Genomic DNA, 13,800 nt, shown 5'->3' with positions numbered 1-13,800 from the left:
TAGATGTGCACACTGGACACTTTTTTTTTCAGGCTCAAAATTTTTGTAGTATTTTACCTCTTCCTGTTTCCAGTACCATGATTTCCTTCCCTGTTCTCTGATGTTATAGGTAAGCATAGACAGAGCTCCAGCAATTTCTTAAAACAGTTTATGTGCAAAGTAGTGCAGTGCTTTGAGAGCCACAGCTGTGAACATGAGAAAGTTATGAAAAGCTGCAGGTCTGGTCCCAGATCTCTCCAGTAGTTGACAAATGTTTTTATCTTCCATTGAGTGAGTCACAGCTCCTATTTGTTGCCAAGTGACAGCAGCCCTGGGTCAGTACTAGGTTAGTGTAGCAGGTCATCTAAATAATTCCCAATGCAGTGAACTGGCCACTTAGCTAACATGTGAGTTAGCTCAGTGAGATGCCTTACATTTCTTCATTCAGGACTCCTTTTCACAACCAAAGCTGATATGGATATTGGGATCTGTCACTATGGTAGTTTTTCTGCCCCTTTCTATATTAGCAAGCACCTGTGAGGTGCTGAGGACAGTCAATTCATTGTAAGACATTAATAAGATTTAACATCACTGAAAGGGGAGATTTCAGAGGAAAAAAAAAAGGAAGAAGTCCCAATCCCCAAGCAAAAACCCCTCAGTTCCTTGTTTCCTTTCTCTCCTGTAATCTTTCACAGATGTTGTTCTCTTGTATGAACTTACTATGAGGCTTAGACTGAGAAGGAAAGTTCAGATTTTCATCTCCTCTCTAACACATTTAACCTGCAGCTGTGGAGCATGAGGTAAACCACTGCCAGAGGGGCACACACAACTGTGACATTCCTCAGCGTGCCCAGTGTGTGTACACCGGAGGGTCTGCCTACATCTGCACCTGCCTCCCCGGCTTCTCCGGAGATGGGCGAGCCTGTCAGGGTGGGTAGCACCATTTATTCTGGGGCTTTGATACTCTGCATTGCACTGCTGGGCTGCTCTTTGCTGTGTCCTATATCTACTTGTCATCTCAAGTAAGAAATTTCTTAGTCTGCGTTCCTGAGGCAGAAATTTTTATTAAGCATTTCTCTTTTCCTCCTCTCACTTTTGAATTTACTCTTCAATGTTTGATTCATAGAAGGTCCAAGATGAGACAACTGCAGGAATCTGCAGCTGCAAACCTTTGTCTGCTGCAAGTGTTTGCACTGTATTGGTTTAAATTACAAATGTGGTGAAACATAATACTCTGATTATATATTAAAAAAAAATTGCATTCTGTTTCATGTCAGTCTGAGTGCAGTGGGGGAGCTTTACCTAATTGCGTGTTGGAAACATGGCTAACCAAATCCTACTTCTCTTGCTATGTTAAGTCATTTCTTCGGGAAATATGGACATGTATGTCTAAAATACTGTGTGAGTTAATAATGTCTATTACCCTTTGGGATAGGGGAATCCTGGGATTTGCTGAGATAGAGGTACTAAAATACAGGCATGCTACCCCTTCCCCTTCTTCAGCCCCCTTTTTTTATCTCCCTTGCATTTCTCTACTAGATGTATTTCCCAAGAACTGTCTGTATGTCTAATCAGTTACCCTAAAATAGGAGCCTGAAAATGCGATAGGTTTGTACTTAATTTCATCACTCTGATTTGTCCATCAGAAGGAGCAGTCACCTGAGATTGATCTTTTCTTTTACAGATGTAGATGAATGTCAACAGGGCCACTGTCATCCAGATGCTTTCTGCTACAACACTCCCGGGTCCTTCAGCTGCCACTGTAAGGCAGGTTATCGTGGGGATGGTTTCCGATGTGTGTTAGGAGGTAAAATTCTATAGTTCTTGAAAGTTGGACCAGAAATATAATTTGGGATTTGGAGGATATATATCTTAATTTTGTTCCCTTCTGAAACAGAGTGACTTTGTTCTTCCCAAGTCTTTCAGGTTTAGGACTTTACCAAGCTTGTGTCAAAACTGTATCTTGACTGCTATCACTTTTTCATGATGTCCTGTTCAATGTCCCATTTTATGCTTTGTTTATTCTATCCCCAGCAGTTTTCAGCCCCAAGCTGATACTATCTTTTGAAGTTGCCTTGTGTAAAGGTTTGACTGTGGGGGTGATTTGGTTTGCATGCTCAGTAATCGCTTACCATAAAATATCTGGAATTGTTGGCAAATGAATGCAATATTTACAGGAGAAAAGTGAAAAATTAGACCAAAGTCACGAGGCTCTTGTCTGCAGTAAGATCTAGATGCCTACATGCCACATACAGCCTGTGGTCTAGAAAGACTACAGTTTCCAGCTGGCACTTACTTGTTTCTGTATTTATCCAGATTATTCTCTATTTAGGAGGAAGTTCTTTACCCTCACACTTGTGTTTCTCCATTGTACTTTGAAGCTTGAGGTATAAAACTCATCTTGAAGGTGTGCTACAAAAAAAAAAAAAAGAGGAAAGAATATTGTAGCACAAGATAGTGTTGTTATTTTACTTTCATTCAAAAGCATGGCAAACCTATGGGACAGCACTCAGGTTTTGTAGATGGTGAATATTTCAGCCAGGAAATAAACCCTAACTTCTCAGTATATTCAAACCAAATTTGTCTTCTCTAAGATTCTTGCTGGTGGGCATTTCTCAAGAGACTGAAACTCAAACTGTGCAGTCAAGAGAAACAAGAATATCCTAGAGCCAGAAGGAGAGAAAGGGTTTGGGTGTCTTGGTTGGGTTGTTTTGTTATTTTTTAATAGTGGAGGTGCTTGCTTCAACGTGCTTGTCAGTGTGGCATGATGTTACTACCTGAGGCTTAATATTTTTATTTAGCCTCTATACTCCCTAATTCTGAATTTCTGACCTTTTTTTTCCCCACAATTGGATGCTCAGCTTTTGAAATCAAAAGACAAAGGATTGTATGGAGGAGAGAAAAGAACATCACAAAGATGATTCTAGTTTTAAATCATATTTACATGACAGTTCACCATGTGCACAGTAACGTGTTATGTGAAATCACCCAGTGCTTGTAGATTTTTATATCATAGGTAAATTCCAGGAGGATTTCTGATGTTTAATTCTGAGGCATAGCTTTCACCACTTTGTCCATCTTTTAATATAATTTTTAACTAACATTTCATGCACAATTACCCATGTGTGTTTTCATTTTAGTGCTAGATGAATGAGGAACTAACTGGTGTTTATGACCTGTGTCAAAATATTTAGCTAACTATCAAGCTGATAAAATTATTTCTACTGGAGAAGAAACTTGATGTGAATAGCTTGAAGCAAATCAAACCTTAAAGCTTCCAGTTCTTCAGGCAGAAATGTAGAGGCAAAAACATTGCTTTCATGTCTGCCACATGCCCTTTGTAGATGAAACAGGTGGTTTGGTAGACTGATATTTGCAATCTACCAATTAACTTTATTACAGGGACACAATTAATTTCTTCTGAGTGTATGTGATGATTTGCTTAAGTAGAGGGTTGTTTTGTTATTCTTAACACCTTTTCTTATGCAGTGGTTAGTGTGTCTACTCAACTGCTAAGCACATGGTATTATTTTGTAGTTACTTTATTTCCTACTTATCGTGTACACTTTTTCACATTCTGTGCTTAACATAATTGTCTTGAATAGGGATTTTTCCATGTCACAATTTTAATAACAGTAACAAAATATTTTTAAGAATTTTGTCTCTACTGTTTTAGTGGGTGGAGATCTGCTAACAAAGACTAACAAATATGAAGACTAACAAAGCTGCCAGGCTTTGTTAGTCTTCATATATGCCTCACTGATATTCTTTTTAATACAGTTTTGTATTACCAGTAGAAGGCAGGCTTTTAGAAACACAGTATCAATTATCTCTGCTCATTAAATGTTCTGAGCAGTAAAAAAAAAAAAAAAAAGAGTAGATAAGAAGTCTCACTTTTGCTGAATTGTGACTGAAGTATAAAGTATTTGTGTTGCTGAGCTAGTCTGCAGCAATGGCAATGTTTACAACTTAGTGACTGCTCCCTTCTTAGAGTTAATAGAACAATAGCTGCCCTTGGGGTGTCATCTGTTGCTAAAGTTTTAGTGCTTCTAGAATGGATAGATCCATCAGTTAATCATTGCCAGGGACAGAAACAAACTATACTTTCTGAAGCCTCACAAAAGTAGTTGAGTTTACTCTAGCATTGGAGTTGCTTCAGAATGGAGATTGCAGAGAAGGCTGTATTGTATTCAGCTGTAATTAGAGACCCTTTCTCCCCCTTTTTACACACTAAGGTTTTGAGGTTTTGATCTAATAAGCTTCAGTGTAGTAACCGAAGTTTTTCCTGGTTGTAAATAGTATGGAAAGTTTCATTCATCCAAATACTCAGTTCTTTTTGCTGTTCTCAGTTCCAACCCGTGTGTACAATTACTTGCTTGTTTAGTGTCTTTATTATTGTATGAAACCTACTGTTAAGTCTCAATGGCAACTCTTGAAACAAGTAGACGAACAAGAAAAATGGATTTGAATCACAGACATGGGAATGTCTGTAGGAGTGAACGGGCGTGTTAAATGAAAGAGTTAATGATGCTGGAATGTCCTGCTGCTCCCAGCTATTAAGGAAGCCTGTACTTCATTATTTCCTCACGCTTCATTTTTCCATTTCAAAAAAACCAGATGTCTGAGTGTTTCTACCCCTGCAGACCCCAGACACTGTTTACTAAACAGAAACAAGCCTGGATTCTTGGAACTAGGAACTGTTAAGAGCTGTTGTCTGATCATCTGTGTGCAACTGGTTTCACATGAGAAACACACTTACCAGGGCAAAACTGTAAGTGAGGAATTACAAAGGAAAATGAAGGGACAAAGGGAAGCTTTTTCATTTGGGTTTTTAAATTTTTTTTCTCCAGTATCTGAGGACAGCAATTAAAAATGTCAGTATAAGTCTTTGAATAAGAGAAGTCCATACATCTCAGTTTCTCATCCTTTTATTCAGCTTCCATCTTTTTTTAAGAGAAGTCCATAAATAATTTTATATGTGGCTGCTACAAAAGCAATCATCTATGGCTAAAAAAATTCCTTGAGTATTTGTATGTGGCTTTAATTTGCTTTTTTCTCCATTCTGTTTCTTTCTTTACATATGTGAGAAATATGTACATGTATGTTTTTCATCTCATTTTTCCATATTCATGCTACTACATTTTCATTTTTATCCATAATCTATTTCAGTGACTTTTAAATTCCAGGTTTCTTCTGGTAATTCATTAATCAACTGAAAAAAAAGTTTAATACTCATAAAATACAAATTGATTCTTCTGAAGAATGATCATTTAGCTGAGGTTCAGGATGCACCATTCTATGTATTTAGTCTGACTTGTGCCGTGTTCCACAGTACATAAATTCTTCATTGCACCTTAATTCTCTCTGTTCTGCTCTACAGCTTCTGTCTTAGGAGCATTCTTCCGTATACTCATTCAATTTCTCACTGTTCTTTTGAACTGTGGTTGCCAGAGCTGGATGCAGCATTTCTTAAATCACCTCCCCATCCTAATACTCTTCTCTGTGCCTGTATATTCCCTGTGTATATGCTGAATTATTTTTTATACCCTCTCACAATCCTTACACCACCGAGCTATGATCTACTGATAGCTTTTTTGGGTTGTAATTTCAAAGATTAATCTATCTTTAGAGGCTTGTCTACACAGTTTATTCCAAGAAGCATAACTCTACATTTACATCCTGTCCTTCTCATGTGGCCTGTTTCACATCTACAAATGATGCCAGCTATGGTTGTAGATCTTCCTCTGGAATCCAAATGATGGAATTAAATTTCTTAATAGGGAAATTTGCAAGCAATACTAAAGCAATATGGGAATTTACCAAAGATACCACTAGTTCATGACTCTTGACTTCTGACTCAGATTATTTCTTTCAGTTTTTAATTATTTGCCAAATTAAGTGCTTTGTTTCAAAAATCATACAGTCCTGTGGGCATAAATAGTGCACCATAGGAAAACACAAAGCTGTTAGGTTGGTGTATTACCTTCAGCAGTCAAGCATCCACTGCAGCAAAATGTAGAGAGAATGGGGTTTTACTTAATTTTACAGCAAATGCTGATTGGTAATGTTTAAATTCATACACTGAAAAATACTGTAACTTGATCCTGCTGTTAATGAAAAGCTGATGTTCCCTCTGCTTATTTTCATCACCAGCAATTACCTAGGTCCTGCTTTTACTGGTTGTTTCTTCTCTGGCAGAATGAACTAGTCCTGGTGTAACTATTTTTATCATCACTGACATGATCATTTGCCTTGCATTTCAAATATGGGTTTCAAGAATGGTAAGAACCTCCTGAAAATTAGGGCTAATTATCCCTGTATATGGAGCCTGAAACAGGTGTGGCTTGTTTCCCATTTGCTACAGTCAGGTGCAGTAGGTGTAACAGCACCATTACACCAGGTAGGTGTTATTTGCTCTTGGCACTGCCAGTTGTATTTAATGGACTTTTTCTTCATGCCAATCACGAGATCAGAGAACTCTCCTAATCCTAATTGTTCTGTATCTTTAAAGAGTCTTGACTGGATGCAATACTACAGTACTTACATTAAAGGCAGGCTTGCTAAGAAAGAACGTTTAGGCTGCTCTAGTGAAGGAAATTTACTTTCTCTTAGGTTTGTGTCTGGATGCTGGCTTAAGAAGTAGCCCTGGTGCTACCTAAATATGTGCCCTTTCTTGTTACTCATTTTGTCCAACTTCTGCTGTTAGCTCATCAAGGCAGGAAATGTGCTTTATTTGTCATGTCAATATCATCTTTCAAACTCTGTCATAGCTAGACTAATTTCAGAAAGTTATTTAATGCTATTTAAACTTGCAAAATCAGAGCATCTTCTCCTACTGTCACTGACTAAAAGGTATGGCAGTATAAGCAGTGTAAGTAGACTATTTATCCCAACCCACTGTCATCTGTATCCAATATTATTGTGCCTTCATTGTTGCACAGGCTACAACACTGGATTGGGTTTCAACTCACATTTCTTTAGGTGCCTCTTAGCTGTAAACATAGTAATCCTGGACGTGATCCAGAGATGAGAAGAAATAAATGGAGAATGGATTCCAAGTGCTTGGTTGAACTATCCTTTAATTTAGTCACTTGTCTGATTTATAAGTTTTAATACTGGTTAAATTCTTATTAGGGAGTCAAAACATAGTGTTGAAAGGTTAAAATTATTTACTCAGCATAGATGAACATGGTAACCCTGGCTTTCTTTCTTTTCAGAATGTCTATTTGACATCGATTACTTATTGTGCTTGATACTGTTAATAAAGTGATCACTAGTATAAGGGATTTTCATGAGCAAAAAAGTAGTAAAATACACATTTATTCCTCAAAGTGAGTGACAACAGGGTATTTGCAAATATTTTTATTTAAGTAAAAATTCAGCATTGATTTGTTTTTTAGGAAGAACCAACCATATGCTTTCAATGCTAATATTGAAAATTATTTTGTTTGACAAGTGTCTTGACTTTAGTGTTGTTAAGTGCATAAGCAGACCATTTGTGAGATTGGTTTTGATCACTGCAAGATAAGTTCTCTTAAAAAATACAATCAGAATTCCTGAGTAAAATCTGCAGATATTAATGTGAACGTTGTCTTGAAATTAGAACAGATATTGGTATTTCAAGTTGCTGATAACACTAATATATTTTGTGTAACCACTGGGTCCTACCTGGGATTGTATACACCCTCCTTTCCATAATTCACATAGAATATTGAGTAAAAAATGGTAACCTGTTGATATATAATCTATTTTTATGCGTTTCTAATGCAAAGAAGAAAAGGAACGGTTTCTACCTTTTTAATATATCCTACTGAGGAGGAGTTAATTGTGTTTCTCAAAGCTGATAGGAATGAAATTAGGATTTTTTTTTTTCTGCACTGGACAAAAATATGCATGGGGAGTAGTTTACCAATACTCAGTGTTCCCCCTGTTTTCTTCTGTGAACGCTGCCTTTAATGAAAGTTTAGAATAAAAAAACCTGTGGCAAAGCCATCTGTTTACTGGAATCAACATTTTTTTTACCTGCATACTGCATAGGACACTGAATACATGAAAACAATCTGAGACAGATAATGGAGGCTTTCCCACAGGGCCTTGTTTTGTAAGTTGATTCAAGGCTCTCCACCACCCACATTAAAACTGATGCCAAATATTGCAGTTGTTCAGTGAGCTGTTCTCCAGTCATTTATATTTCTCTAATTATGTCCAGGTGCATGAAACTTGTCCAAAGCTTTTGCTTGCATAACTATTTTAAATATCAATAAAAACCTCCCTTCTTTTTTACAGAACAGAGATTTACACCACAACAGTCTGTAGATGCATGAGATTAGCTTTTTGCTCAGCTGGGGTCAGTCTGGTCTGAGCCACACAAAACTAATCCTGTCCTAATCCTGGCAGTGTAAAAACAAGTAAAGGATTAAATGGAATTGTAGTGTTAAAGACACTTCAGCAGACAGTTTGGGCTAAGTATTTCTAAATGTCTGTAGAAATCATTGACAGGGAAAGGATACTCTCCCATAATTACATCTTTCTCTCCCAGGGATCTCAAGTGTGTGGTAAAACCAAGCCAGATTTCTTTGTCTGGAGAAGGAAATATACTATTTTTATTGTGTTCTTTTAATTTCATTATGTTCTTTGGCTTCTAGAAGATATATTGATCCAGATGACTTTCCCTACTGCATGATAGATAATATAATAAGAAGGTGTAAATTTTAGTTCAGACTATTTTTTAAAATTGAAACATTAAGAGCCAGATCCCTGAATGTCCTGATTTGACATCTGAAAACATTTTTTCCTTTGTAGTCTCTGCAGTAATATATATGCATGTGATGTAGCCTATGTGTATGGTATGTTTCTCTGTGCTTCACCACAGAGTGGACAACTTTTCCCTCCAATTTCTTTCTTAGATCCAGAAGAATCAAATGAGTGCTCAAACTTCATAACCAAACTTTAAAAACCTAATATACATCATAGCAATTAATTGTTTCATCTCCTAAGATCCTAAGATCTGTAGAGAGTTTGGCATCTGCCTCATGTTGTGGTTTTCTCTTGTGGCTTTGAAGGGAATCTCAACTTTTAGCATTACAAAGAAACCTTCAGCCACTGTAGGGTCTGTCTAATTAGTCACATTTTAGGGCCTATGGATAATTGCCAGTGAGTAGACAGCAGGGTCAAAAGTCAGACAATGTTCTTGCTCATCTGCTTCAAGGTGTTTTCCAGCTTCTGTTTATGGCCCTTCAATGAAGGAAGATGCAGGGGACCTGTTTGTTCTCTTTCTAACTAGGCAGTGAAAGATAAAATAAGTTTAAAGCAAATGTGTCACACTTATGTAGGGCAGACTGGTTGAAGCTATTCTGAAGTCACATTCCTTCAAGGTTTGTAACAGTGTCATGTTCCACTAGAGGTAAGAATTCTTGTGTGTAGTTGGTCAGTGTATGCTAACTGTTAATGGACTGTAATTATTAACTAAAACAGAAATATTCACTGGGGTTTGTTTTGTTCTCTTGGTTTTTTCCCCAGAAGTAGAAAAGACCAAATGCCAGCATGAACGAGAAGTAGCTCTTGGCAGTGGAGGTGCTTTCTTCCCAAGGGATGTAAGAGTTGGTCACTTCATTCCCCAGTGTGATGAGCATGGGAATTACCTACCCACACAGTGCCATGCTGGCAGTGGATATTGCTGGTGTGTGGATAGGGATGGAAATGAGATTGATGGCACCAGAAGCGGTCCAGGAGTCCGACCACCATGTAAGTGGCTGAAGCAGTTGGTTCTTGAGAGTATCTCTCCATCTGAATGCGCTGTCTCCCAAATGTGGGGCTTAGTCCTTCCCCGAGATACGGCACTGACTTGGAGCAATGCACATTTCTGCTGTCCCATTGTGGTATGTCTCATGCCCTTCAGTGACCCCAACACACGCTTTTCCTTCAGCCAGAGTATCTGGAAGCTGTGGTAAGCTTCTGAATAAAAAGGTGGTTTTCTAGCTTCTTCCTTGCCTTGAAATGGTGAGAAGCCCAGATAGTCTCTGCCCTCTGGGAACTGTAATGGCTTACTTGCCTCAGGAAATGAAGGATGTTCCTTCCTACATCTTCCTCACTTCAGCTGCAAAATAAGATAGATTTTTCTAAACATTTGAAGTAAAGAGCAATTACAGAGGAAAACATGAAAAGACCTATTATGTCAATTGCTCCTTCTCTTTCAGCCAAGGGGAAAATTTCAGAAGCTTTCTGCATCTGATTATAGTTATTAATGTCTGCTTATAAGGCTGTTTCCTTCTTAGAAGTCTGACTGTAATTGTGTCTCTGCAAATAATAAGGAACCTTGTTGTGCTGTACAGACTGATTTTTTGCCCATCTGTTTCCTTCTCTGCTAACAAGGTCTGAGCACAGCTGCTCCCCCTGTTGTTGTTGGGCCCTCTGTTCGACCAGACACGGTACCTCTGCCGCCAGGAACGCACTTGCTTTTTGCCCAAAGTGGTAAAATTGAACATGTCCCACTAGAGGGAAACAGTATGAAGAAAAATGGTGCAAAAGCACTCTTGCATATTCCAGTAAGTAATTTACTATATTAAGTCCATATTTTTTAGAAAATTTCCTGACAAAGATGAAAGCTACTGTTTGTCTGCATACCTCGATAATATGAGTTGAAAACACAATTTTTACTCTTCATTAAAATTTCAGTGTCCTGCTGATTTGATACTGAAATTTCCTGATCTGACTAGTTAAAAATCTTAAACCTAAGGTACAGAAAAAAATAATTTCCTTTTAAAGAATGGCTCACAATAGATGACAAGACAAAAATCTAATCTCACATACCTCCAGCAGCACATGCCTTCATATAAACTACTGTCTATTCACACTTCTATTAACTTTCTGACTCTGGTATAAAAGTTTAGGAGACCTACAGTATCAGTAGGTGCAGAGGCTCCTTTTTCGATTCCTACTCCCTCCAAGTTTTTTCCTAAGTCTTAATCTATTCCTGGCTTTTTTCAGTCAGTTTTCTCCACTTCTTGGCTACACATATATTTTTCTTTCTTCTTTTTCTTGCTTCCTTCCCCATGTGTAAGCCCAGTGGGTGGTAGATCTTTTTCCCATGCTTGTTACTACCATCTTGAGATCTTTTTTCCTAGAAAATGAATTCCTGATGCTGAGAAGCTCTCTTTTCCACCACCTGTGTCACATGCACGCCCTTTTCACTGGCAGTTTCATCACATTCATTTGTTTTGCCCAAGGCCTAGGATTTTTTTTCATTCCAGTGTTGCTTTGTTTATAATAAATGGCAATATAAAGTGGCATACTGATCTCTTTTTTTTTTTTTCCTTATATATTATACCGAGTAGTTAATAAATCAAATACTGGCTAAATTGCACAGATTCACTTCATTAAATAGTACCATAAATTGCTGTGAGGTAAGGTCAAAATCAAGGTTTTGTCCCTTATGTAAATTCTGCTGCAATAACATAAAAAAAATTAAAAGCAGTATAAAAAATGGTGTAATAAGGCTGAATGTGACATCATTCTGAATACTTGTCACCTAGTCTCATTAGTTACTTTATCTAACTTAAATTAATTACTTAGAATTATCTTGAGGAAAAAACTTCCAAGAGATAAGGTGCAATTCTTTCTTGAAACTTTCAATTGACAAGAAACTTTAGGTCTGTAGTAGCACTGTTGACTTTGTATTGTCTGTGTTGTGTATTTGCAAAGTGGTACCAGAGGTGTTTATACTGCTTTGCAACCCACAGAATTTATGTACAGTGATGAATAAGTGCATCTGTTTTAATTCATCGGTTTGGAACATCTTTCTAAGAAGCTGTGTTACAAAAGCAGCAACAGTGACAGACTTGGGAATCCATGTGCAATTGTTGCTTTACCCTGATAGTCCCTTTGATTTGCCTGAGGGAGGGAGTTTGAACTCTCAACTCAAACTCTAGTCCTACCTTCCTTCTGCCTGCAAAATTGCGTATAAATATTTCTTGTTACTTAGAATATTGTTTCCACCACAATGATTTATGTAGTACTTGTTAAAGCTAAATTTTATTTTAAACTCTTACTTCGCAGAACTTTTTGAGTCAAATGGTGCTACATAGGGAGCATAGCCATAAGGCATGACTTTGATGTTAGTGCAAGCCAGATTTTGTGGAAGTCATTATTCCCCCTTAAAGGGAAATAATGAGAGGAAAAAGGTACAGGAAGGGGTGACACAGTAAAATGTCAATGTGAACTTTTTTTAGATGGGTATGCAGGTGAATCTGTAGAAGTCAGACAAACTCTTCAGTGTATCAATGCTTCTTTGAAATATTGGTGAATGATGTCTGATAGTTAAAAGGGACCTTGAACTTGAATTATTTTTCTGACATATTTGGCGATGTTGCCCAATTATTTACTTGCCCTTTCCTCCCCATTTCCCACCTTTCCTCAAGAATTTTGTTTCTTCAGGCTTGAGACTTAAAAGCATAAGTTAATACTGCTGAGTAACTGTTGTTTATCCTAAGCTGATCTAATTTGTCTGTTTTCCAACAGGACAGAGTTGTTATTGGAGTTGCTTATGACTGTGTGGACAAGGTGGTTTATTGGACAGACATCAGCGGCCCCTCGATCAGCAGGGCCAGCCTGCATGGTGGGGAGCCAACAACCATAATCAAAACAGGTAACCACAGAAAATTCTTTCTCTAGGAACAGTATTAGACTTGAATTTAGTAATATGTACTTCCTAGGTGTTGCCTGAGCTAAGAGTTGTGTTTATTCATTAACATAGAATATCAGCAGAGGGTGTCTTTGATTTTTGTTCTGGCAAGCTAGGTAGGTGCTGGATAGCTGAGATTTTATGACATGTAGTATTATTTTTCTCTCCTGTATTCTACCTGTTAGCTGCCTACTCTGCTGAGAAAGGACTGGTGAGCATGGAGGCTGAAAAGAACTCCTGCTCTCTCTTCCTTGGCTTGGGGATCAAACAGCTGAAGAATTCTTAGAAATAATTTCAGCTGTGGTTTTCCCATGCCTCCTACTCAAGTGAGCGTGGAAAGTGAGTAAAGCCACCTTGTTTGGTCTTTACCCTTTGTAGTTGTTCAAGGACTTGAGAATTAGACTAGTGGGTATTGTGGAGTTCGGGCTTATCCAGTTTTTATCTTGTTCTTGCATTCTTTCCTTCAAGACCGCTGCTCACTGCAGTCCATGTTCATTTTCATAGAAGGGTTAAGTGCAAGCCCATGCAGCTTGGATGTTAAACCCTGTTATTGAGTGGAAAGAGCTAAGGGCAAGGACAAGTTTGGAGAACAAAGTGAGTGGCTGGGGGAGGTGTTTTTTAATAAAGAAAAAACAACAGCAAAAGTAGCTGCAGGCACATTTTAAAAACTAATGTCCTCAAGATCCTAGAACACCTGTGAAGTCAAGGTACTGGAAGAGGTCACCTTTACTTTGAATTCTTTGCAGACATTGTTAAAAAACTTATGAAATTATTTTAGAAAAATGATCAGCCAGTTATAAAGGTCTGCAATAAATTTGATTTAGTTTTCTTTAGACAGTGATTCTCTACACATCCAGACTTTGTGCTTTGGAATAGTCAGTTTGTGAGATTCCAGACAGGCTCTTAGGGACAGCAGACAGATGGGGGTGGCTTGGATCCTAGCATTGTCCTAGGAAGGAAAAAGGGAGAGCTTAAGGCCATCCCTAACCATTCCAGCAGTTATGGAGCTTCATATTTCTATACCACTTGATGGCTGAGGTATTTTGTAAGACTTCTTTTTCCATCCCAAAGTATTTAATATGATGGGGACTCAAACCTGCAGTGCAGTCCTGTGCTTGCCTGTGCAACTTAGAAACTCTGCA

The 13,800-nt window shown here is 37.9% G+C and overlaps 1 protein-coding gene across 3 annotated transcripts in view; it reads left to right on the top strand.

Annotated features, from left to right (window-relative positions):
• NID1 (nidogen 1) overlaps positions 1-13,800 on the top strand; it is a 46,327-nt gene that overhangs the window by 22,697 nt on the left and 9,830 nt on the right. For all 3 annotated transcript variants that reach the window (XM_059467245.1, XM_059467244.1, XM_059467243.1), the window contains 5 exons: positions 766-909; positions 1,664-1,786; positions 9,499-9,723; positions 10,351-10,523; positions 12,496-12,622. In XM_059467245.1, coding sequence (XP_059323228.1) covers positions 766-909; positions 1,664-1,786; positions 9,499-9,723; positions 10,351-10,523; positions 12,496-12,622 — 792 coding nt within the window. The remainder of the gene's footprint in view (positions 1-765; positions 910-1,663; positions 1,787-9,498; positions 9,724-10,350; positions 10,524-12,495; positions 12,623-13,800) is intronic.

This window comes from Ammospiza nelsoni, chromosome 3 (assembly GCF_027579445.1).
Source record: "Ammospiza nelsoni isolate bAmmNel1 chromosome 3, bAmmNel1.pri, whole genome shotgun sequence".
NCBI lineage: Eukaryota > Metazoa > Chordata > Aves > Passeriformes > Passerellidae > Ammospiza > Ammospiza nelsoni.
This window is presented reverse-complemented; position numbering and strand designations above follow the sequence as displayed.